General features: G+C 33.8%; 1 protein-coding gene across 8 annotated transcripts in view; it reads left to right on the top strand.

The window, feature by feature from the left end:
• RELCH (RAB11 binding and LisH domain, coiled-coil and HEAT repeat containing) overlaps positions 1-27710 on the top strand; it is a 120773-nt gene that overhangs the window by 12398 nt on the left and 80665 nt on the right. For 7 of the 8 annotated variants that reach the window (XR_013408289.1, XR_013408288.1, XR_003724664.2 and 4 more), the window contains exons 2-5: positions 11909-11998; positions 21865-21936; positions 22047-22102; positions 22211-22324. Coding sequence is in view for 5 of the 8 variants with exons in the window: in XM_077975110.1 (XP_077831236.1) it covers positions 11909-11998; positions 21865-21936; positions 22047-22102; positions 22211-22324 (332 nt within the window). In the remaining 3 variants the exon portion in view is untranslated. The remainder of the gene's footprint in view (positions 1-11908; positions 11999-21864; positions 21937-22046; positions 22103-22210; positions 22325-27710) is intronic. The other variant, XM_015122143.3, reaches the window with a different exon arrangement.

Raw genomic sequence — 27710 nt, 5'->3', positions numbered from 1 at the left:
TTACCAACTGTGATGAAAGTACCTGATTATTTGTTTCTGAGTTATAAATATACATATAATATAATTATATACAGACCTGTGAATATGTGTTTCTAATTAACTCTTAATAATATTATTGAAATGTTTGTGTGTAGATGTTTTAGCTGACTAGATTTTTTTTAAGATTTTAGCTTGTAGGTCTTATATTGTCCTCTTTCATGCCTAGCACAAATGCCTAAGGTAGACAGTTTATAGAAAATTTATCTGTGTATCACCAGTATTTAATATTGTGCCTGGGATACAAGCTTTCAGTAAATATTGAAGTTATGTTAAAGAATTGATCTTTAGGTAGTAGTTTCCTATACATTTATAAGTAGGGAATATTTTCTTGTGAAAATTAACCTTTTACTTTATATCCGATTTCCTCAACTCTGTCTGAGCAAGATTCCATCAAGGCTGTGTTTCTGAGGCCATTCACAGTATCAAACCCAACTTATCTGGAATCTAGGCGATCAGAACCTGGATGCTCTTACATATTGTTCAAGAGAACCGATGGTTTAGAGCTCAGGCTTTGCTGTTGGAGAGCTTGAGTTCATATTTGTATTCTGCCACTCCCTCATTGCATGACTCTGGATAGTCTTTGTTTCCTTTACTGTAAAATGCAGATGGTAATGACTCCTTTAGCATGGGGTTGTTATGAAAGGTTATCTGTGTAAAGTATCTGGCACAGAATAAGTGGTCCAAAAGAATGTTAATAATAATTACTATTGTTGTCAGCATTAACAGTAATCATTCTCTTTACTAATAGCTTTTCATATGATAAAGTCATCCTGTGTTATAGAAATTTTAAGTGAATAGCTTGTCAGTAAAGTTTTAATATGTAAGTTTCTTCCCAAGTTTAAATCTTGACTTCGAAGTTCCCCTCTTTCTGAAACCTTGTGACAGAGAGAAAAAGACAATGGGCTGCAAACTGGGAGGCTTGAATTCTTCTTCTGGCTTGCTCACAGATTAATTTTTTAACCTTTAAGATAAAGTAAGCCAATTGTATTATTGTTATCCATGTATATGACTTAATTCCAATGATTTATAAGCTTCCTTAAGACAAGGACAAAGTTTTACCGAAGTTTTATCTTTGTACTCCTCACTATAGCTTAGTAAATACTGCATAAGTACATAACTTCAGTTCTCTCATCTGTTAAAGTGAGGGGATTGTACTATCTTAAAAATTCCTTTTAAATCTCAAATATTTTGGACATAGGGGTCAGTGAAAAATTAACCCCATCATTGGAGAAGAATTGAGGATCAGGAAAATATAAATGTGAGTGCTGCAGTTGCTAAAAGTAAAAGGCTGTCCCCAACTTTTTTTTTTAAAGAAAAGATAGACCAAGGTCTATCCAGAAATTAGCCTTTCTCTTCTGGTGTATCACGTGTATTGTAAAGTGTTTCACATCTTTCTTTTCTTTATCACCAAGGTTACTAGTATACCTAGGCCTTCCAGATAATTTCAGAAGTGACCTTGAGTGGGAGGAGGCAGAGTACCTTTATGGTTTTACTCTGGCGTTTATAAATACAATGCCCACATAAAAGAAAGTTTTCATTAGTATTGAATGAATTTTACATTATTTCCAAAGTAGAAAATTTATAGTCTTATATTTTTTTAACTTTCATATTTTAGAAGTAGGATTATAGGCTCTTTCTTTGACATACATCTCTGAGATCCCTCCGTAAGTGAATAACTTTTTTTTTTCTTTTTTTCTTTCTTTTCTTGAGGCAGAGACATGCTCTGTTGCCCAGGCTGGAGTGCAGATCTCAGCTTACTGCAACCTCTGCCTCCCGGGTTCCAGCGATTCTCCTGCCTTAGCCTCCCAAGTAGCTGGGACTACAGGCGTGTGCCACCATGCCCAGCTAATTTTTTGTATTTTTAGTAGAGACAGAGTTTCACCGTTTCAGCCAGGATGATCTCGATCTCCTGAACTCGTGATCCGCCCATCTCAGCCTCCCAAAGTGCTGGGATTACAGGCGTGAGCTACTGCGCCCGGCCTATGAATAACATTTTAAAATGTTTACACACAACCTCAGGTTTAAATAGAATTACTTTTAAAGTAAGTCTGTCATTAGCAGTATCTTTATATTTATTGAATTTATAATTATATATTTCTTTCTCATGACAGATTTTTTTAAGCATGGTTCAATAAATCATCTTTACTGAAAGAATTGTAATATAAAGCAAATTGCTTGATTTTTTTCCATTTAATTGTGAATTGCATACTTTCATGATTTTTAAATTATAAAGTCCCCCTATTGAAGTACATATTAAGTGTAACTATGGGGGAAAATACCAAAAATAAAAACAAAAAGTTCAGATAATACAAAGAGAAATATGTAGTGAAAAATGTACATTCTGCTCCTCAGAGTCAGTTGTTATTAATAATGGATTATGCATGTTTATAAAAACATTAATGCAGATGTAAGCATATATAAACATAAATACTTAAACTTATATATCCATGTCTTTTAAAAAAATTATACTTTAATATTTTGCTATTCCTGTCAGTGACCTGGTACACAGTAGTTGTTCAATAAATATTTAAATTACCTAATACTCTTATTAGTCGACAGCTGGTCCATTTTCTGATGCATTTGGATCTTAAAGTGCCATGTAATTTTCAAGGATCTGAGACTAAGTTTTTCAATTATAGTAAAAACCTATTTTTTCAGCAGTACTAAAATAGTAAATGTAAATATAAATAAAACTACTTTTGTATGTGATTTTAAAAATCCATCTGCACGACTGTGTATAATAGGTTTAGGTCTTAGACTTGATAAAACTTATGAACAGGTTTTACCAGTTTACCAACTGTGATGAAAGTACCTGATTATTTGTTTCTGAGTTATAAAGTGGATTGTTAAGAAGTTACACAATAGGCATCCTGGTATTTGAAGAAATGCTCTGTAGTTAAAATACTTCATATTGAAATATGGTAGATTCTTAATAAAAGAGGCTAATTTTTCCAAACTCTTCTTGTACATTAGGACATTTGGAACACAAAAGGCATTTGCTTCTCCTGGAAAAGAATTGTGGCTTAATCTAAAGAAGCACATTTACCTTGAAGCTTTAATATAACCTGTTATTAGTCTTAAAATCCAAAGTCCATATAGGGTTAGAATTACCTTTTTCCATAAATAATTTTTCTTTCTGACAAGATGGAGTAGATTTTAATGAATTGAGAGATTGTTTTTCTTTTGTGACATCATATTTATTATATTAAAAGACATCAGAGCTTTTTTTTCTTGGAGAATATGAAGTTGTTGGCTTGGAACTATAAAAAATTAGAAAATATATTTTTCAATGGCCATAATAATGCCAAGTTGAAGATTAAAGTGTATGTTTGCTTTCCCCAAAGAGTCTCCCTGTTGAATAAATGAGTTTTTTAAAATCTTTAGAGAAATAATAATAGTATTATTGAAGAACAATGTCTCATGACCAAAGTAGCTCTAATCTAAGCTTGTATATATGATTTAAAATATTAGAAGGAAGATGAAAAAGACTTAGTAAACTAATAATAGATGGATATTTAATAAGAAATATTTATCTGAAATTAACAGCTAACACCATACCTAACATTCTATTAAAGTCAGGAATAAAACAGTGAAGACTGGTATCATAGCACCAGAATATTGGTTGATAAAAGTTCACCATTGGGTGTACATGTTTTCCTACACAGGTTAGAGACTTCAGAGTAGCTAATAAGGCGCCGCGACATGGGCCTAAGAAAAGAGAAGATAGTACTGAAGTGGAGTTTCTGCTTAGGGCAGCAATGGCCAGATCAATTAATATATCAGGAATATCTAGGTATTAAATGCAAGATCAAAAGACATGAATAGATAATTCACACATGAACCCCAAAAATAGATGGTCAATATATTTTTGAAAGAAAGTGGCGGGACGTGGAGACTCACACCTGTAATATCAGCACTTTGGGAGGCCGAGGCGGGCAGATCACGAGGTCAAGAGATCGAGGCCATCCTGGCCAACATGGTGAAACCCCATCTCTACTAAAAATTCAAAAAATTAGCTGGGCGTGGTGGCGGGCGCCTGTAGCCCCAGCTATTCGGGAGGCTAAGGCAGGAGAATTGCTTGAACCTGGGAGGCGGAGGTTGCAGTGAGCCGAGATTGCGCCACTGCACTCCAGCCTGGTGACAGAGTGAAACTCTGTCTCATTAAAACAAAACAAAAAAAAAGAATGTCCAAGTTCACTAGAAATCAAAGAGATACATAATTAAACAAAATATAATTTTATAGTATGTTAAATTGGTGAAGATTAAAAATAATAATACTGAACTTTGACAAATGCTATTACATACTATTGGTGGAATTCAAATTGCTATGTACACTTATTTTGGAAAGCAGTATGTATCAATAGCCTTAATAATATTGTAATTTCTCATTATATAAGCTTCATTTGTAAAAAGCGATACATATGTGATCCCAGCACTTTGGGAAGCCAAGGCAGGAGGACTGCTTGAGGCCAGGAATTTGACACCAGCCTGGGCAACATAATGAGACCCATCTCTACAAAAAAATTTTAAAGTCAGTCAGCAGTGGTGGCACATCTCTAGTCCTAGCTACTTGGAAGGCTGAGGTGGGAGGATCACATGAGCCCAGGAGTTTTGGGTTACAGTGAGCTATGATCATGCCACTGCTCTCCAGCCTCAGTAACAGAGTAAGAGCCTGTCTTAAAAAAAAAAAAAAAAAAAAACAAGATATAAAATTGTATGTATAAATTTATTCTATTTTTTACACAAATATCTTTACATACTTATATATGGGGGAAAGTTCAAAAAAGAATATTTAGAAATTCAGGGAAAAAAATTGATGATACACTGCCCTTATCCCCAGTATTAGTGGTGTTAGGATGATTTATCTAGTCTTCTATGTACTTTTATTTTATGATTATTTATAATACTTTTTTTAATAATTGGAAGGAATAATCATTTATAGTGTAATAAAAATATTGGAGAAAAGTAGTTAGATTAATTTTGTTTTAAAGAACTGGAAATTTTAGGTATTGCATAGTAATCCAGGAACTTCATTTTATTTTATTTATTTATGCATTTGTTTTTTGAGACACAGTCTCCCTCTGTCACCCAGGCTGGAGTGCCGTGTCTCACTCATGACTCATTACAGCCTCACCCTTCTCAGCTCAAGCAGTCCTCCCACCTCAGCCTCCTAGTGGGGTCTACAGGAATGTGCCACCATGCCCCACTAATTTTTCGATTTTTTGTAGAGACAATGTCTCACTACGTTTCCCAGGCTGGTCTCAAACCCCTCAAACAGTCCCCTACCTCAGCCTCCCAAAGTGCTCGGATTATAGGCATGAGCCACCATACTCAGCCCTCCATTTTATAATATGTCATATTAATTATTTAACAAGGCAGATATACTTATAACTCAATGGTTTATTCCAGTTTGCATTGTATATTTTCGGTTATTTGAAAGGTCTATTAGTAAAAAGCCTTATAAAGTTTATCCACAATATTTTGAAATTTTTTGCTTTCTTTTAGTGATTCATGGTCTAGATTTGGTTCAATTTCAAACAGAGAGAGAAAAACACAAATTTTTTGTTTATTTAAGACAATAAGAATAGCTGTTTTCCAGGATTGAACCTTGATTATTAATGGATCCTGATCAGTGTTAGCTCATTTTACCCCCATACATCCATGTTTTATTTCTTTAACTTTTTATTATGAAAAGTTCAAAGCGTACAGACAAGTTGAAAGAATTTTATACCCGTACATCCACCACCTAATTCCAGTTAACCATACTTGGTTTATCTCTTATCAGTACATCTTTTCAGCCATTTCTCCATCAACAGTCCATCTTATTTTTCATGAATTTCAAATTAAGTTGCACGTATCAGTACACTTAATGCTTTAGTGTGCATATCATTAATTAGAGCTCAATATTTTAAAATTGTGGAGGTTTTGAGGTAATATTTAAAGACAGTAAAATATATAAATCTTAAGTGTACCATTTGATAAGTTTGAACAAAGGATGCACCTGTAGTAACCCAAACTCCTATTATATATACAATATTACCATCACCCTGGAAAGTTCCCTCAAGGCCTTTCCAGTCAGTTCCTACCCCTTCTAGCCCTTTACCACAAGAACCACTATTAATTTTTTCCTGCCATAAATTACTATTGCCTGTTCTAAAAACTTCGTATAAATGAAATATTGTAGGTACTGCTATAAGGCTTCTTTCAGCATAAAGCATTTGAGATTCACTCGTATTATTGCATATGTCAGTTTTTTACTTTATTTTTAAATTGCTGAATAGTAGTCCTGAGTTCAGCACATTTTTAATATTAACTTTTTGAGATGCCTGTGGTTACTGTATTTGGTATTTCTTAGCTTGTGCTGAAAGAAACTATGTTATAATGAGGAGTACTGTAATATTTGGCTTTCTGTCATTATTATTTTTGTTTATGTTGTCTTAAAACTTAAATTGGACTGGGTGTGGTAGTTCTCGCCTATAATCCCAGCACTTTGGGAGGCCAAGGCAGGAGGATTGCTCAAACCCAGGAGTTTGAGACCAGCCAGGGCAACATGGCGAGACCCTGTCTCTATAATTTTTTTAAAAAAATTAGGCCTGGTTGCTTATTGTCCTAGCTAACTGGGAGGCTGAGGTGGGAGGATCACGTGAGCCCAGGAGGTCGAGGCTGCAGTAAGCCATGATTTTATCACTGCACTCCAGCCTGGGCAACAGAGCAAGACCCTATCTCCAAAACAAACAAACAAAAACTTAAGTTGATAGATAGCAAGCTTTTTGTTTGTTTGTTTGTTTGTTTGTTTGTTTTTTGAGACAGAGACTCATTTTGTCACCCAGGCTGGAGGGCAGTGGCACAATCTCAGGTCACTGCAACCTCTGCCTCCAGAGTAACTGGGATTGTAGGTACCTGCTACCATGTCCGGCTAGTTTTTGTGTTTTTAGTAGAGATGGGGTTTCACCATGTTGGCCAGACTGGTAAAGGACAGCCTGCAAGCTATTACTTATCATGTATAATTAAACTGCATGGAAATTAAATGTTTCTCCAGACAGAAACAGTGTTTAAGAAGAACGACATATGTAGAATTTCATTTAGTTCTCTTAATAGGGATTTAAAGGGAAGTGGTACATTGATAATGATAATGACATAGCCCTATTTGAAGATTCAACCATCTTGATTATTGTGATGTACTGTTTTAAAAGGTGACGGGAGAGCCCAAGGGAGAGTCCAAATCTGTATTCCTATAACTTCCATTCATTTGTCGAGATTGTGCTTTCTAAACACAAATAATCCATTCCCTTAGATCAATATGTATACTTTAAGTACTGTGCAAGTAACATGATTTAACAAAGGGTTAACAATAGCCTCTTATTTGTCCCTTTTTAAGCATTAGCTGGATTAAAAAAAAAAAAGTTCTCTGTGTGTAAAATTTAATAGAGAAGCTGTTAAAATGTCTTTCCTACTACTTTACAACCTACCTAGCCTCAGCTGTCATGACTTGCCTGCCACCTCCCCCCAACCACTCCCCAGCTCTGCAGCTTCTGTACATTGTAAATGCTATTCATACACAACTTGTCCACACTTTGAAAACTCAATACACTTGTTTGTTCTTTCCTTCTGCCTTTACTTTTTTGTAGAGACAGGGTCTTGCTATGTTGCCCACCAGGCTGGTCTTGAACTCGTGGGTTCAAGTGATCCTCCCACTTCAGCCTCATTTAAAGTATACAATTCATTGGTTTTTAGTATATTTCCATTCATTTTTAGTATATTTACAGAATTGTACAACCATTACGTAATTTACTTTTGCAGCCTGTTCATAATCCCCGAAACAAATCTCTTATCCATTGGCATACACTCCATTTTTCCCTTCAACCTCCAATCACTAATCTCTGTGTCTATAGAGATAGACTTTCTATCACTATATATTTGCCTATTCTGTGCAATTTATATAGATAGAAATCATACAATATGTGGTTCTTTTGTAACTGTCTTCTGTCAGCGTAATGTTTTCAGAGTTCATCCATTGTTGTAGCATGTTTCAATAGTTCCATCCTTTTTATTGCTGAATAACATTCTATTGTACGGATATATAACACATTTTATTTCTTCATTTATCAATGGACAGATATTTAGTTGTTTCCACTTTGTTTGCCATTGTGAATAATGCTGCTATGAATAATTATGTACAAGATTTTGTGTGGACATATATTGTCCTTTCTCTTTAGGTGGAATTAGAATTACTGTCCTATGATAGATAACTCTGTAGCCTTTTAAGAAACTGCTAAACTGTTTTCCAAAATGTCCATACCATTCCCACCAGGTAGATATAAGGATTCCAATTTCTCCACGTTGTCACCAACACTATTGTCTTGTCTTTTTATTAAAGTGAAAAATAATTCATATACCATCAATTCTCCGTTTTAAAGTGTACAATTTGGTGGTTCTCTGTGCATTTACAAAACTGTACAACTATCACTACTCTAATTCCAGAACATTTTTATCACCCCCAAAAAAACCCTATACCTATTAGCAGTCACTACCCATTCTCCTATGATGCCAGCTAAAATCAACTTTGTGTTTCTATGGATTTGCCAACTTTGGACATTTTATATGAATGATCATACAGTATATAGCCATGTAGCCTTATGTGTCTGGCTTATTTTATTTAGTATAATGTTTTCAAGGAGGAACTGCCAAACTTCCAAAGCAGCTGTACCACTTTACATTAAGACGAGTGATGTATGAGGGTTTCAGTTTCTCCACATCTTCTGCAACTTACCGTCTCTTTTATTATAACCATCTAGTTGATTTGAAATGTACCTCATTGTGGTTTAATTTTCATTTCCCTAATGAGTATCATTTCCCTTTTGAGCATCTCTCCTTCATTCATTGGCCATTTCTACATCTTCTTTGGAGAACCCTTTGTCCATTTTTAAATTGTGCTGTCTTTTTAATTGAGTTATAAGAATTCTTTATATCGTGTAGATATGGCCCTTAACAGATACTTGATTTGCACATATTTCTTCCATTGTGTAGATTGTGTTTTCACTTTCTTCATGGTGACTTTTAAAGCAAAAAAAAAAAAAATTAATTCTGATGAAATCTAGTTTATCAATTCATTCCTTTAATTAGTTTCCTATGGCTACTTTAAAAAGTTGACAAAAACGTTACAGCTCAAAAGAACACAAATTTATTACCTCATGGTTCTTTTTTTTTTTTCTAATTTTTATTTTAGTTTCGAGGGTACATGCGCAGGTTTGTTATACAGGTAAAGTCGTGTCACGGGGATTTGTTGTACAGATTAATTTGTCACTCAGGTACTAAGCCTAGTATCCAGTAGTTATTTTTTCTGCTCCTCTCCCTCCTTCCACCCTCTACCTTCAAGTTGGCCCCAGTGTCTGTTGTTCCCTTCTTTGTGTCCATGTGTTCTCTTCATTTAGCTCCCACTTATAAATGAGAACATGTGGTATTTGGTTTTCTGTTCCTACATTAGTTTGCTAAGGATAATGGCCTCCAGCTGTTCCCACAGAAGACATGATCTTGTTCTTTTTTATGGCAGCATAGTATAAATCTCACAGTGGGTCTTACGTTGAGCAGAATGGTCTAAAATCAAGGTATTGGCAGTTCTGGAGATTTTAGGCTCTAGGGAAAGCCTTTTCCAGGTCCTGGAGGATGCCAGAATTCCTTGGCTCATGGCCCTCCTCCACTTTTAAAGATCTTTGTGATTACATTAGGTCCATCTGAATAACCCAGGATAATGTCTCTAGTTTAAGGTCAGCTGATAAGCAATCTTAATAACATCTGCAACCTCACTTCAACTTTGCCATGTAAAGTAACATATTCACACATTCTAAGGATTAGGATGTGGACATCTGGGAGGAGCCATTTTTCTGCTTACCACATTGCTTATGCTTTGTGTTATGTCTAAGAAATTATTGCCTAACCCAAGGCCATGATGATTTGCTTCTGCATTTCCTAATAAAAGTTTTGCAGTTTTCACTGTTACGTTGGATCTATGATCCATTTTCGCTTGTGATGTGAAGTAGTGGTCCAGTTTCCTTGTTTTTACATGTAGAAATACGGTTGTCCCAACACAATTTGTTGAAAAAACTTCTTTTCTCCAGTGAAGTGTCTTGGTACTATTGTCAAAAACCACTTGACCATAAATGTAAGGGCTTATTTCTGAACTCTCAATTCTATTGCATTGTTCTATATCTGTATGCCAGAACTGTGCTGCCTTGATTACTCTTAAGTTTGAAATCAGGAAGCATCCGTCCTCCATCTTTATTCCTTTTCAAGATTATTCGGCTATTCTGAGACTTTTTTGTTTCCATGTGAGTTTTAGCATCAAGTTCTCAATTTCAGCAAAGAAAAAAAAAAGAAAGCCAGCTGGAATTTTGATAGGAATTGCATTGAATCCGAAGATTAATTGTGGAATATTGCTATCCTGATATGGATCTTCTGATCTGTAAGCCTGGTCTGTCTTTCTGTTGATTTAGATCATCTTTAATTTCTTTGGATAGTGTTTTGTAGTTTTTACTGTATAAGTTTTGCATGTTTTTGTTAAATGTATTCTTAAGTTTTTTTTGATGTGTTTGGAAATGAAACTTGTCTTCGTTTTAATTTTGGATTGTCATTGCTAATGTATAAAAATCTGACTGATTTTTGTGCATTGGTCCCATGTTCTGAAACTTTGAAAAACTCATTTGTTAGGTCTAATTGTTTTTTAGTGGATTCCTGAGAGTTTCTTAGATATAACATCATGTCATCTGTGAATAGTAATAGTTTTGCTTGTTCTTTTCCAAACTGGATGTTTTTGGTTTCATGGTTTTTTATGAGGAATAAGCAGTCATTCAAATCATTGTTTCCCTCTATGAGAACATTGTTTTTCTCTGTCCGCTTTTAATATTTTTCTAAATTTTTGGGTTTTTGCAATTTGATTAATAGGTGCCTAAGTTTCTCTTCTCTTTATTTATCCTCCTTGATGTTCTCTGACCTTGGACCTGTACCTGTCCCATCTCTTGCCTCATTGGTTGTGGACTCCAATTCTGCATATGTTAGACCTTTGTTATTGTTCCACTTGTCGCTGTCAATTTTCTTTTCAATCTTTTTTGTCTGTATTCTGCAGATTGAATACTTTCCATTAATCCATCTTTGAGATTTCTGACCTTTTCCTCTCTCATCTCCATTCTGTGATTAGGCTATACAAGGCATTTTTAATTTCAGATGTTTGTATTTCAGTTCTAGAATTTCTATTAGCATTTTTTACATTCCATAGTTTTTGCTAAGATATTAACTGCTTTCATTTATTGTATACATATATTCCTTTACTTCACATGGCATAGTTATACTAGCTATTATAAAATGTTAGTCTACTGATTTTACCATTATCTCCTGGTATCATCTAGGAGTTGGTCCCTGTTGATTGTTTTATTTCTTGGAGTGGATCACATTTTACTGGTTTTTGTGTATCAAGTAATTTTTGACTGTGTGATGGATGATGTGTGTGTTAGGCTGTGAAGACTGGATTCTGTTCTTTCAGTAGGCACTTGTTCAATCTGTAAACTCTTAGGTGGCAGCTCAAATTTCTGTTTGGTTTGTTTGTTTTGTCCTTAGCTGGGCTGCTTGCAATATTGCCTGTGTGTGTATTGTTTGGGAGTTGGCCAGAGATTTGGGCAGGGAAATTTGGTTTTTTTAAAGTTGATTGCTGTTAGCATTTTTACTTTGTTTTGTTGTTGTTGTTTTAAAAGAACTCCTAGATCTTAGAATTACTGGTTTATTAACTAGAAATAATTATAAGTATTTGAATTCCTCTTCCTTATTTTAACAATTAAATTAAAATGCACATTTAATTTTTTTATATTTCTCTTTATTATAGATCGAGCTGGGAGCATTAGTACCCTTGATTCTTTAGACTTTGCAAGATATTCAGATGATGGTAACAGGGAAACAGATGAAAAAGTGGCAGGTGAGTAAAATTGTAAGGACAGATTTGGATTCTTTGACATTCCAGAAATAATGAAATGGCTTGAGGAATTTTTTTTCCTTCTACAATTTGGTACGTGACTATAACATATACAGTTATTATACAAAGTTATGTTACTAATTACTAATTTAATGCAAGTTTGGGGGTTCTCCAACTTTTTCTTCTTCTGGTACTGAGTTTCTGGTTATGTATCCCTGTAATTTGATAAGTTATACTTGGAGCCAGCAGTTTACAACCACACAGTTGTAAAACTCATGTATGACAGGTCCAAGACAAAGCTGGACCTTAGCCTCATTCCTTTGATCCTCCAAACCAGGGCTGATAGTCACATATGTGTACCAACACAACTCTATTGATTATTAAAAATTGGTTTTGAGCCAGGCATGGTGGTTTGCACCTGTAATCCCAGCTATTTGTTATTTGGGAAGCTGAGGTAGGAGGATTGCTTTAAGCCAGGAATTTGAGACCAGCTTGGGCAACATAATGACACCTAATCTCTTAAATTTAAAAAAAAAAAAAGGTTGAAATACTTCTGTGCTTGTTGCTAAAACTTTGCCTTGAGTTCCCTGAGTGCTCCCCAGCTGTCACAGCATGTCTTCAGAAACTTCTGACTTTGCTATGATCCAGTAAAAGAGGGTTAATGACTGATACAGTGAGGGCTTCCAGGACGCTGCCCATCCCAATAAGAAGGACAACATCCTTTTTAATTGCTTGGTTGCTCATTTCAATCTTCCTCCCTGCCCATCCCCCCATCCTCTCTCCCATACCAGTCTTGCCTTCCAGGCACCACCACTGAATCTAGGAACTTCAGCGGATCAGTTTGTACCCAGTGTTCTGCCTACACCAGATAAGCCCTGTTGGAATTTGCTAGGGGTCCACTTTGGAATTCACCCTGTAGCGGCCTTGGCTCCTTGGGTGTAAATATCTGCTACCTTTCTGGTGCCTCAAGTCTGTGTCTGTCTGCCATTGAAGTCATTCTTGAGTGCCTTGCAGGAATTGTAGTTTTCATAAGACTTAGGCTTTGAGAGAGATGGGGAAAGCAGACAGACATCAGTTGGGTATTTTGAGCTCCATCAAAATGGTAGGTACTTCTGGAACAAAAGGGATGCCGCATGGGACACACAGGGCCTGTGAAAGAAATATGGGGTTGGGGAATACCTATAACGTGATTTCTCTCTTGACCAACTCTGTTGAATATTTCTTCCATTTACTGGGATGAGTTTTTTAAAATATACCAAATGCTTAACCCTTGTGGTCATTATGAATAAAAATGAGTGCTGATTCTTATATAGCATTTGTTCCATTCTAAACACTGTTCTAAATTTATATTAACTCACTGAGTTATAGAATTGTTATCTTGTTCCTGTCCCCAGGATATTGAGGCTCTGAGAGAAATTATATAAGACTCAGTAGCAGAGCTAGGATTCAAATCTACATAGCCCAGGAACAGTCTACGATTGACTATTATTTGCTACCTCTTGGCATAAAAGATTAGGTTTGGTCTAATTAAAAATGTCATTCCAATAAATGATTTTCATTCCTTGCTCAAGACTAGAGATATTGAATATTTTAAAATATCAGACAGTGTTATATGAGTTAGAAAAAAAATGTAATTGTTTTTCTGAGAGAGGATTCAGCAATATAAATAATAGCAGAATATCCATGTAATGGGGAAGTCACTAGAATAGTTTAATGTGGCTCTCCATGTCAAATCGTGGTTGAGTTATGAGCATCATTTATTAACAACTCTATCAAAATGGCAAATCACATTGGTAATATCTAAAAATTAACAATTCAAATTTTAGGATGAATTTATCCTAATTATATCACTCATTAAATAGCACTTGTTATATGTATTAGCTATTTATATTATAAAATATATGGTATTTTAGTTTATTTAGAGACCATATGTAGTTTTATATAGTTTTATTGTACAAATTGTTACATATTAAAAAATAACTCCTACCCAGAAGTTATCTATATAATTATGTTTTTTCCTTTAATTTCCTTATTAAAACTTATATTTTAGATTGAGTAAAATTAAAGAGGTTTATTATTATTGTCCTGATTTAGATATTTTAGTACTTCTAAGTAGGGGGAAGCTGACATAAATGCAAAATGTTTAGCTTAAATTTATGATCATTAGGCTGGGCACTGTGGCTCACACCTGTAGTCCCAGCACTTTGGGAGGCGGAGGCGGGTGGATCAGCTGAGATCAGGAGCTCGAGACCAGCCTGACCAACATGGTGAAACCCGTCTCTACTAAAAATACAAAAATTAGCCAGGCGTGGTAGCATGTGCCAGTAGTCCCAGCTACTCAGGAGGCTGAGACAGGAGAATTGCTTGAATCCAGGAGGCGGAGGTTGCAGTGAGCCAAGATTACACCACTGCACTCCAGCCTGGGTGACAGAGTGAGACTCCGTCTCAAAAAAAAAAAAAAGGTGTATATATAATCATTATATATATATATAATCATTAATTGGTATAATCTCTATTTATGTCAATATAGGTAGAAGAGAAGAAGAAAGTAGAAGTTCCTCTGACCAAATTTCACTGTGTACATAACATTTTCTTTCACTGTGTAACTTTTTATTAGAAGGCAGAATAAAAAGGTTGATATTCTCTGTCTGACCTAAACGCTTTTTGAGAGACAGTGAGCAAAGGGCAGCGAACCTGGATAACCCCCAGATTTGCACAACTAGGATTGAAATGTATTAAATATGTGATAATTTTGGCCTTTTTTTTTTAATTTGAGACTATCATAAGACAGCAGACCTTACATTTTTAACCTATAGAATATACTATTTATCTTGTTTGAAGAAATAAAGTAACTTTTTATTACTATACCGTGCTCATATATAAATAAATGCTGTGATTCATGTTCAGTAGGAAAAAGAGGAAGAAGAGCATATATAATCCCAAGAGAATATCTTTCAGTCGTTTAGTGCTCACGTATCATGGCTTGTTACTGAACCAAATGTGTGAGTGTGTGTATGAAACTTTTTTTTAAACGTTTCAATTAATCATAATTCCTATTCACAAAAAGATTGTGACCCTTTGCTTTTACTTGAAAAGCCTGTCAAAAGGCCAGTAATCGGGAAAAGATAATTGTCCTCTCATCTGCCACTGAATCGCATGTAAACCTCACTAACTCCTCATGGGTTGGAGTCTTGTGCCTGTAGCTCTCCCAGGCTACTCCTGCAAGCTGGTAGCTCTACAGTTCTGGGTCTCAGAAGTGGCCCTACTCCCACAGCTCTTCTTGGCATTGCTCTGATGGAGATTCTGTGGCAACTCTGACCCTGCAGTAGGTTTCTGCCTGGGCCCCCAGGCTTCGCAATACGTTTTTTGAATTCTAGGTGGAGGCTGCCATGGCCCCACAGCTCATACAGTCTACATGTCTACAGAGTCAACACCACAAGGAAGCTGCCAAAGCTTACTGCTTGTACCCTGTGGAGCTGCACCACAAGCCTCACTTGGACCTGCTGGAGCCATAGATGGAGTGGCCAAGGAGTACTGCACCAGAATGCAGGGAGCAGAGTTTTGAGGCGGCTTTGAGCAGTAAAATCACAGAGGGACCCTGGTCCTGCCTCCCAAAACTACTCTACCCGCCTTGAACTCTGGGACTGTCATAGGAGGGACAGCCTGAAAGAGCTCTGCGATGCCTTCAAGGTCTTTCTCCCATTGTCTTGATGTCTCACCTGGCTTCCTTCTACTCATATCCTTAGAAAATGGCCACTTACCACACCCTTAGTTTGTTCTCTGAACATACCTTTTCAATCTACATGGACAGATTTTTCAAATCTTTCCACTATTTTAATTGTAAATTCCATCTCCCAATGATTTAATTTTGAAGCTTCTATGACTTAAAGTGTTAGAATATCTCATTTCAAATCTACCCAAGTTGGCAGAAGCTCTGAAATAAGCTTCTATAGGATAACAGAATAAACTGTGTCTGTTACTATGATATGAGGGGAAAAGAAGAAGAATGAAGAGACATCTAAGAACAAACATCTGTATTCTTTTCCTATACCAATACTGGGTAGAAGGAGCTTGTGGATAACACACTAATGAGTCTGTTTACCCACCTGGCAAATGAAGGGTCTCCTCTAACCCTTAATCAGGTGTTAATTTATGAGACAGACACTAGATTTGTTTTCAGCATCATTCTTACCACCTTTCTTGTAGATATAAAAGTTTGGTTATTTTTTCACATCTGCACACATATTCCTTCAAAGAGGAAGGGATCTCTAAAGGAACAAATGTTTATTAAGCACCTACTGCATGTCAGGTACTATGCTAGGTGCTTTATATAAAATATTTTATTTAATCTTGTTAGGAATGCTGCAAAATAGGTCATTTTTAGGTTTATAGTTTCTATAAGCCTAGAAAACTAATGCTTATACCAAGGTTGAGAAATTTACCCAGTAGCTTACATATAGTAAGGGGCATGATCAGGATGTATCATATAGAGGTTTTATTCCAGAGCCCACAATAGATCTTTTAGTACCAGGCTGTAGCTCTGACCCATCTGTATATTCATGTGGATAGAATATTCTTGTCTTTCTTATATGAAACTATTTCACAGAGCCATTTTCTTAGAAAAGAAGTAAAATTTTAAAAACTTTTTATTTTAGCTATTTTCCATTTCTCAATTTATTTTCTATGTGAAGTATACATTTTTATATAAAATGATTTAAGTAGTAGCAGACATTGAACCAAAATGAGTTTAATATAGGTGATTTTTCATTTTAGGTAAAAGCCTTTATGTTATTAAACAAAACTACTGTACTTAGCACATATACAATGTACCTCTTCAATTTTCTAGTTTTCTTAAAGGTAACAAGAGACATCTGTGTTCTAAATATCGAGATAGCCATTATTTAACTTATTTTAGGCATTTCGAGCATCTGCTATGTCTTAGGTACTATGTGTTAGGTTTCTATGTAGACATACAAGATAGATAACGTTTCTGCTCTTCAGAAATTTGTCTGAAATATGTCTATATCTGTCATACAGATATAAGTTCAGTACATTGGAAATGGTAATAGAGACCTTGTTGATTTAGAACCCCCCCCTATATTCCTGTTTCAGGTTCACAAGATCTATCTTTTAGCATCAGAGTCCCTGACTTTATTTGTTCTCACATCTCTATTACTGAATTACTTCCCTAGTTAACACCTTAACTCTGTTTTGAGATCTGGAGAACTAGAACTATGCTTTCTGATTTGTAGGCAACGACACTCCTGAATGCTGGTAAGATCAGTTAATGTTTCAGACAAGTATTGGAATGTCCATTTGTACTCAGCAAGTATTTGCTGAGCGCCTTCTCTATAGTTCAAGCATTATGCTGCTCTAGGAACATCAGTCAACAGTACAGACATGAAGCCTTTAGGAAGCTTACATAATCTAGTAGACATTCTAAAATGGTCTTTAGATTTTTGCTCTGAGATCATCTGTCCCTGTCTCCTGGATTAGAAGTAGCCTTCTCATTTCTTAGGTAATGGCCTGGCAGCATCCATATCTAGCCTTATCAGGATTAAATAAGCCTATTTGGCTTCTAATTTGATGTTTCTCCCTAGGTACAGATAAATCTTTTCTTTCCTATTAGCAGTACATTTTTATTTTCTTGATTTAAACCATACCTAAATCTTACTTCATAATTTTGTTGGATTTAAAATAGGATAGGTGCTCCAACAAGGCTGTAAAGAAGATAAATAGCGTTTTGAAAATAGATTTCTTGTTATTCGTCACCATGAAATTAAAATAGGCTCAGAGAGAAAAAAAGAATACATCATTGTGGTGGGTGGTTATATTTAATCTAAAAATACAAGTGATTATATGTTCATTAAATTTTTGTGGGCTGGAGAAGGAGGGTTTTATCTTTACTTTAGATTAACATTTCCGAAAGTGTATTTCACGAGAATGTTCGTTTCATAGGGGAAAAACAAAAGTGGGAAAAAAGAAACAGAATTTTGTGGTCATATAAGTTTAGAAAATCATGGTTTTCTGCATAATTTCTCAGGGTCTTTAGGGTTTTAGGTTATTGTAGTAATTTATATATTAAGTCATAAAGGTCTGAACTATGACAATTGCAGAGACAGTTTAGATGAATGGTTATTTAGGGAGTTATTAAAGGTTGGAATCAGTATGGCTTAGACATTTAATTGGTGTGAGAGTAAGGCCAAGGAATAAGTGAATAGTCATCTGCAGGTTTCCCATTTGGCCAACTGGGTAAATAATGGTGCCATTATTGGAGAGACTGCAGGAGAAACAGGTTTGAAAGGAAGATGATGAGATCCATTTAGATAAGATTGAACTAGTAATTTATGAGACATTCAAGTGGGCATGTCCAGGAGATAACTGGGTAGGTCTTTGTCTTATGAAAATATTTTTTAAATTTTGGAGTCTTCAGAGTACTTGTGAAACTTAAAACCACAAGAGTGAAAGTCATTCCAGTGGAGTGTGTAAATTAAGAAAATGGCTAAGGATGATACACTGATAAACACCAACTTTGAGATGAGTGATAGAGGAACTCAAGCAGAAAGAACAATAATGGGAAGAATTTTATTTTAATGCTGTGGGAAAGAGGATGCTTTGTTCCCACCAAGTTGAATATAGAAAAACAAATATCTACAAACTATGGGGATTGCATCTTGCTTTCACTTATTTATTGCTAAGTCATGCCTAACAGTACTAAGTTTCTCAAGTCTATAATTGGCAGGAAGAATTTTCTAAACCTGGTAGAGGTGATGATAGTACTGCCTTAGGACTTCTGTATTATTTTAGGGATGGGATTTTATTCTAACTCATATTCTTACAAAAACTGAAAAGAGAATTTTTTCTTTTCCTACAACTGTTCTTGGATACTAAAATAAGTATTAAAAATGGGGAAGTGTTATTTCAAATCACCTTATAGTCAGGAAAAAATTCCAGAAAATTCTGACTTGAAAGAAGACAACTTTACATAGCAAAGTAGATGACTCAGACCTATTGATTGGAACTCATCAATAATGAACTAGAATGGGAAGGAAAAACTACTTCTTCAGACCAGTGTTATGGAAAAGATCTTTTAAAATACAGCAATATTTTGAATGTGAGCCAAAAAGAACTAAGTCTAGCAAGCATTTCAAGATAATATTAGTGATGAATTGAGTTGGACAACAAAGTATTGATATTTCTACTTTGCAATTTCACATTTCACCTTTGGTGTCTCCACATAGTTGTACATCTCATAAGTCATGAAAGCGCAACCTTTAAGCACTCAAGTGCCTCTAATATACTACAGTATTATCCATTGCAGCTTGAGAAATAACTGTTTCAACTAATCTAGAGTTGCTTATACTGACTTTTAAGTGTTAACTGTTTTGGTAAGATTATGATATGTGATGTTAATATACATCTACATCTTTGCAGTTATTACTTTAGTTCTAGTAAAATCATATTCAGCAGAGTTGGACTAGTAGAATGAGCCTCTTGGTTGTTCATTCCTGCAGCATTTTTAATAAACATACATATCCTCAAACATTTTTAGGAAGAATTACAATATTTTAAAAGTATTTGCAAGGTTGTTTGGCACAATGTCTCTCTTTACAGGATAATTAATTTTTAGCTTTAATGTTAATAAAGAAGATACATTCATGTATCTGTATATATAACACTGCTATTAACCTTTCTTTTGAAACTTTCTCATGTAACTGCAATTACTTGATCATATTATGCCTTTATAGAAATGTGCTATAGATTCAAACATATGCCTTTGTCTTTTAAAGTCTATATTGTATATTAAGAAACATGCAGCAGAGTGAATTCATATTGATAAGTACTATCTTTTCAAAGCATTGGTAACTTCTAATGACATTTGGCAATATATATGTAGATGTGCATAAAAATATAAATTCTTGCCGTCTGACATGGGTTTTTCTGGCTTTCTGTGCCTTAATCATTCAGTGTTTTACTCTTGGTCACCTAAACTTTCACCAATTGCATTTTGAGTTTTTTCCCAGTTGTGTTTTAACCAGTTTTTTTTTCTTTTTCTTTTTCCTTTTTTTTCCATATTTCTATCATTCTGGCGTAGGGCACTTCTGATCTGCAATTGTTCTGTAATGTCTTAGAAAATTTTAAGTGATATCAAAAGCATGATATATGTATTTGTTTTATTTAAGATACAGTTAGGTATTTTTAAATCAAAATCAATTGCCTAGAGTTTTAAAATGTTAAAAAAAAAAAAAAAAAAAGTAAACCAACATGCTGTGTGTAAACCTATTCTGTACTTACCTTACACACTGAATGTGTCCAGTCTTACTTCAATGCAACTCTAAGAGTTTCCGGAAGTGTAAATGTTAAGAAAAATGTTTAACTTTGTTGCACAGAAGTATTTGCAGATCAGCATTGCTGACTACCAAAAAACATATAGTAACATACAACGTCATCTGATTTTTAGTGGTGCTTCCATGTTGCTGCAGTTAAATTCTGTGCATCAAAATAATTGGCCTTTGTGTACTAGATGTGATTCAATTACATCTTGTTTTTATTGAAAATGTGCAAACTGAGTGAATCCTAATTTTTCCATATATTTTTATAGCCGTGGCTCTGATAACATCTCATTTGGCATCTTTTTTCTGTGTATTAGTCAGTTAGGAAAAAATTGCATCTTTAAGATGAAACCTTAAGTTCCAGTTTTTATGCAGAATGATTTAACTACTATAATTTCTTAATATTCATTTGTGGCAAAGATCACTTAATTTTCCCAGAGCTTTACTTCTCGGAAATATATTTTTTTCTCGTCTAACCTTGGCTTTTTCTTCAGCACAGTAATTACACATTTTAAGAAAAATCCCCAGTTGAGACACACATAGTTAAATCTCACTCGTGATGAAACATTTTAAAGAGCTTATTAAAATGTTTCTCAATATTCATATTTATGACATAATCACTATGTGATAATAGGAGAAATTATGAGTTTCACTAGTACCTCTTAACATGAACAAATTTATTAGAAGAGTTATCAGAAACTTTGATATTCTACTTAGTCCTACTCAGTATCCTTAGAAAACTATACTTTTAGAAATGTACACATTCATTTGCTATAGAATTATCTTAATTAGAAATTAAAAGTGAAACTATTTCTTTCCTGTGGCTCTAAATGAAAAATAAAACCCTTTGGGTTTTGGGTTTTTATTACTTTTTTGATATGTGTTTGACATATCTATGTTTGTTTTTAGAAAACATACTCTTGTTTGTAGAAAAATATATAGGCATCATGACATTTGTTAAATATTTAAACCATATTCCTTCAACATCCTAACAAAGGGATCTATTCACTAACGTTTCTGTACGTTGATTTATAACATTATTCTAGACAATGCATTTTAAATTAAGTTTTGTAAAAAAAAAAAAAAAAATCCTAAGTTTTCTCTTTTTAAGAATATTTGCTTGGGCTTCATCTAATTTTTACCTTATCCCCTAAAATTATGTCACCTGAACACATCCATTACATTTCTTACCTAGACTGAATAAAGCAGAAGTACCCAGATTATTAATATTTTTATTTATTTAAACGAGAGTATGCCATAGATTTTATTTTTAAATAGAACTATTCCTTGTCAGACAGCTAGAACATTGGATAATAACCCCCTGAATTCTACTAAAACTATGGAAAACATTCACCAGTTTGCTTGCAAATCAACTCTGCTGCATGCGTTCACAAGTTTCATAAAGATTGCATGCTTTCTGTTTTCAATACAAATTGTATTTTTTTTTCACACCCATCCTTGCTTTTTATTTTTTAATTTTTGTTTCCCTTTTCTTGGTTGGATGCCTTTGTGTGTTTATTCCAAATCCCTGTCCAGTCCTGGAGTTTGAACTACGGAAAGCCAAGGAGACCATTCAGGCCCTCCGAGCCAACCTGACAAAGGCCGCAGGTGGTGTACATAAAACTTTTTTGAGACTTTTCAACTTTGACAATGTAGAAGTAGCAGAGATATTTTAAAATGTAAAATAGTAAAATAATATTTATGGTTTTTTCCACCAGAACATGAAGTTCCTTTACAGGAACGAAAAAATTACAAATCAAGTCCTGAAATTCAGGTGAGTGATGGAAGACAAATGTAAAATTATCTTCCACATAAAATGGTAACATAAATATTGAAGGAGGAAAACTTATGATTTCCTGTTTGCCTCTTATTTTGCTTCCAGGAGCCAATCAAACCTCTTGAAAAGAGAGCTCTAAACTTCTTAGTCAATGAATTTTTATTGAAGAATAACTACAAGCTTACATCAATAACCTTTTCAGATGAAAACGATGATCAGGTAAAGTTACTTTTTATTTTTACAATAATTTTTTTTTTTTACACTTATAATTCACTTTCTCTTGGACATAGTTTCTTTTTTTTTTTTTTTTTTTTTTTGTAAGTTATTATATAGTAAAATTCTACAAGGCTAGTTACCAGAAACAGCAGTCTCTTGCCTACCTAGTCTATTAATTCTATTAGCTTACAGATTTTATTCTTTCCCTGTTGCTTTCTACATAAAGACTTTTCATTCTTTCTAGATTCCTTTTTACCACTCCTCAGGGACTATATGGTCCACTCATTTTTGCATATATTCATAAAGTATGCTTTTTAAAGACATACACTTGATAGTATAGGTTATTGTATACTTATAAATCCAGTTTAACTATAAACCTCCTCAATTGCACTGTAACAATTAAGATGTTAGATAAATATATGACAGTATTTAAGAGAGTATATGGTAAATGAGAGTGAGAAAATCAGCTGTGTCTCTCTGAATAGGGGCCAATTTTAGAACTTTATTATTATTATTTTCCTGATAAAATCTTTTAAGCAAAAAAGATGTCTTATTTTAGTGTCATCTCTCAAATGGAATATTTTGACTTCTTAGTGCTAATGGATCGGTCTGAATCTTGTACCTTAAAAAAGTAAATGCCAGCAAATTTATTATGTAGGAATCTGAAGGCCATGATTTTAAATCAAGATTATTCTATTGGTTCATAAAATCTCCTATAGATCCTTTAGCAAAAATAGAAATTTTCTTAGTAAGATAGTTCAGTTCTCTCCTCAGTTATTAGAATATATTTGGCAAAATTAAATGCAATAAGTATCTAGTTATTTTTTATTCAATGGTAGCATCACTGAACATGTGCTATGTAAGAGACATTAAACTAATATTTAACTAACATGAGTATTATGCAATGCTATACTATGGTTATAGTTTGGGTTAATCGTGTTTTTTAAATGATCGACTAAACAGCAAATAGGAAAGATTTTGAATATGTGAGAAACATTGAGAGGTCAAAAAGAACACAGAAAAGGAGGAAAAGAGGAGCCAAAAATAGATGGAATACATAGAAAATAGATAATAAAATGGTTAGATTAAAACCTAGCTCTATCAGTATTCACTGTAAATGTAAATGATTAGTCCTTCTCGAATAAAAATCAGAAATTAGAGATGTCAACAATGCTCTCTCAATAATTAATAGAACGAGTCAACAGAAAATCATTTAGGATGTAGAAGACTTGTGCTACGTTATCAACCAATTGGCCATAATTACAATTTATAAAATACTTCATCCTTCAACAGTGAATACATACTCTTTTTAAATTCAAATGGTTCACTTACAAAGGTAGACCATATTATGGGTTATAAAACAAGTCTTAAGATGGTGAAATTAAACTAGCAATTAGTAACAAAGTTATTTCCAAATAACGCGTGAGTTAAAAAAGAAATTAAAAGGGAAATCATAAAGTATTTTGAACTGAGTGAAGATGAAAACAAAACATATCAAAATTTGTGGGATATAACTAAAATAGCACTTAGAGGGAAATTCATAGCACTAAATGTCTATACAAGAAAAGAAAACATTTCAAATCAGTGAAATCAAGTTCTGCCTTAAGAAACTAAAAAAAGAAAACCAAGTGAAACCCAAAGTAAGTAGAAGAAAGGAAATAATAAAGATGATAGCACAAGTCGATACAGGCAGCAGAAAACAATAGAGAAAAATTAACAAACAAGTAGTCCTTTGAGAAGATCAATAAAATTGATAAACCTCTTGCCTAACTGATTAAGAAAAAAAGAGAAGATACAAATTACCAAAATCAACAATGAGCAAGGTTACATCACTACAGATTTTACTTATATTAAAAGAATAATAAAAGAATGTTATGAACAACTTTTCTTGTAAGAAGACAACTGCCAAAACACACTCAAGAAGAAATAGATTATTTGAAGGGCTTTATATTTATTAAAGAAATAAAATCTGTAGTTAAAAATAATCCTGCAAAGAAAACTCCAGGTCTGGATGGCTTCACTTGCGAATTTGACCAAACATTGAAGGAAGAAGTAATACAAACTCTTCTAGAAATTAAAGGTAAGGGAATATCTCCTGAATCATTCAATGAGACCAGCATACTTCTGATATCAAAACCAGAGAAAGACCCTGAAAACAAATAAAATTACAGACTCATTTCCTTTATGAATATAGATATAGAAATTATGCATAACATTTTAGCAAATCAAATTAAACAAAATGTTAAAAGGACAATTCATTATGACCAAATGAGGTTTATCCCAGGAATATAAGGTTGAGTTCATATCCAAAAATCAGTCATCATAATTCATCATATTAAAAAGAAAATAATATAATCATCTGAGAAGATGCAGAAAAGGCATTTGACTCAATCCAATATCCATTCTCTTTTAAAACTTTAAAGAAATTAGAAATAGAGGGACATTTCCCCAACTGATAGAGGACGTTTATAGAAAGCCTATCACTAATATCATTCTTTTTTTTCTTTTTTTTTTTAATTATTATTATACTTTAAGTTCTAGGGTAGATGTGCACAACGTGCAGGTTTGATACATAGGTAAACATGTGCCATGTTGGTTTGCTGCACCCATCACCTCGTCATTTACATTAGGCATTTCTCCTAACACTATCCCTCCCTCAGCTCCTCATGCCCCGACAGGCCTTAGTGTGTGATATTCCCTGCCATGTGTCCAAGTGATCTCATTGTTCAATTCCCACCTATGAATGAAAACATGCGGTGCTTGGTTTTCTGTGCTTGTGATAGTTTGCTGAGAATGATGATTTCCAGCTTTATCCATGTCCCTGCAAAGGACATGAACTCATCCTTGTTTTGACTGCATAGTATCCCACACTAACATCATTCTTAATGTTGAAAGATGAAGACAAAAACAAGAACATTTATTCTCACTACTTCTATTCAGCATCATACTGAAGATTCTAGCTAGTGCAATAAGGCAAGAAAAAGTAATTCAAGCACACATTTTGGAAAGGAAGAAATAACAATCCTTATTCACCAATGACATAATCGTGTGTATAGAAAATCCGATAGACTCTCCAAAAAAGGTACAAAAACTAAGTGATTTTAGCAAGGTTGTAGGAAACAAGGTAAGTATACAAAAACCTATCGTATGTTATGTTAGCAACAACCAATTGGAAATCAAATTTTTTTAAATATCATGTTCAATAGTATTAAAAAATAGGAAATAACTTAGGAATAAATCTGACAGACAGCTTCTACACTGAAAACTACTTAACATGCTAAGATAAACTAAAGAGACTTAAATGAAGAGATATTGTGCTCATGGACCAGAAAACCCAACATTGTCAAGGTAACAATTTTGATTTGTATTTTCAGTGAAATCTGAATCTCACTTTTCACTGGCATTTTTGTGGAAAGTAATGAATTTTTTCTAAAATTCATATGAAAAGGAAACAGCGAAACAACTTTAATAAAGGAAAACAAATCTGGAAGACCTAAACTACCTAGCTTCAAGTCTTAAAAGATATTATAGTAAAGACAGTGTCATACTGGTATATAGACAAATAAATTGATGAAACAGAATAGAGTCCAGAGATGGACTTACACATAGATGATCTGTTGAATTCTGACAAAATGCAAAATACCTTCCATGTGGAAAGGGTAGTCTTTTTTTTAACAAATGGTAATGGAACCATTTGCCCAAAAAAAAAAAAACATCAAACCATACCATATATAAAAATTAACTCAAAATGGAGCATATACTTAAATATAGATCCTAAAAAGCTGTAAGGCTTCTAGAGGAAAACAGGGGAAAAAAATCACTGCAGGCTTGGAAGATAGGTAAAAGATTTATTAGATATGACACAAAAAGCATGATGTTCTCTGTCAGATTTGCTCTCATCAAAATTAATAACTTCTGCTCTTTGGAAGCCACTTTTAAGTGAATGAGAAGACCGAGAGGGTGAAAATATTGCAAGTAACATATCTGATAAAGGAGTTATATCCAAAATGCATAAAGTACTCTCTAAACTTAATAACAGGAAATTAATCCATTTTTTAAAAGAATGGACAAAAAATTTAAACAGGTGCTTCACCAAGGAAGTTATATAGATGGAAAATAAGCACGTGAAAAAGATTCTCAACATTTGTATTCATTAGAGAAATGCAAATTCAATCACAGTGAGATACCACAACACATTAATTGGAATGTTTAGCTAAGACTATGAAGTTTTGGCAAGGATAATGGAGCCACTAGAAATTATTTCTAGTTCTAAGCTCAAGGTAGATACGTCTTAAATTTTGGATGAATGATAGATAAATGGACATTTGAATTATGTGTGATGTTCATTTAATAAGTTTTTTCTTTTTTTTAAGCTAAAAGTTGTTTAGTTCTTGTTGTGGGCCAAGCACTGTGTTAAGGCTTTTATATACATTTAATTTATCCTTACAAAAACGCTAAGAGGTAATAAATATTTTACCCATTTTACAGATGACCAGTTTAAGCCTCCCTCAAATTAATTTGTGACAGTGATAGTGGAGAAAGATACAAATTTCATACTTCATGTGGTTTTCTCTAAAGCCCCCCACTTGCAATACTCATATCTGCCTCAGGTTTAGTCCTCAATAATAGCTATCTCATTATTCAAATAAACCATCAAAGGAATAAGAATATCACATTTAGAATGTTCAAATTAGTATGTCAATTTCTCATGGAGGTTCTCATAGGTTATAATATATCAAATTAGTACTAAATTCTGATATAGTGGAGGAAGATAGAATGGTGAGACAATGTGTTTACATGCAGTTGATTACTCAGCAACTTTATAAAGCTCTTCTGAAGATCTTTGCCTATAGAATGCTTAAGTTGCTATGCTTTTTTCTACTTTTAATAAAACTGTGTTAGAGTTAATAAAACTGTTGAACATGTTTTAATACACAACAAATTGAAGAGTAGCTATTTGGATTCTGAAAATTGCCAGAAGCATTTTTAATAATATGAATTATATTCAAACATTTATAGCAAGAAGACATGCAGATTAAATTGTTTCCTTGCCCACTAGAGATTACACTAATGTATTAAGTTGGAGTAATAAAGGAAGAACAAAATTGATTTCTTTGAGTTTACTTATAACCTATAAATAATAGGTACAATTTATGTACTGAGACTTCCTTAATCTAGACATGTTTTATGATGTCATGCAAATATTTGAGCATGTTTTATGAGCTTAAAGTTAATATAAAACAAAGTAAAAGGAGTTTATATTTTTAAGAGATATAATAAAAAATTGTGTAACATTTTGATACCTAAGACAATTAAACCTATTTATATAGAAGCTGAGGAAACTTACAAGAATAATATTGGATAGTGGAAAGTATAAAATAAATTTAAG

Source organism: Macaca mulatta, chromosome 18 (genome assembly GCF_049350105.2).
Source record: "Macaca mulatta isolate MMU2019108-1 chromosome 18, T2T-MMU8v2.0, whole genome shotgun sequence".
Taxonomy (NCBI): domain Eukaryota; kingdom Metazoa; phylum Chordata; class Mammalia; order Primates; family Cercopithecidae; genus Macaca; species Macaca mulatta.
Note: the sequence above shows the minus strand (reverse complement) of the source record. Positions and strands in the feature narration are given on the sequence as shown.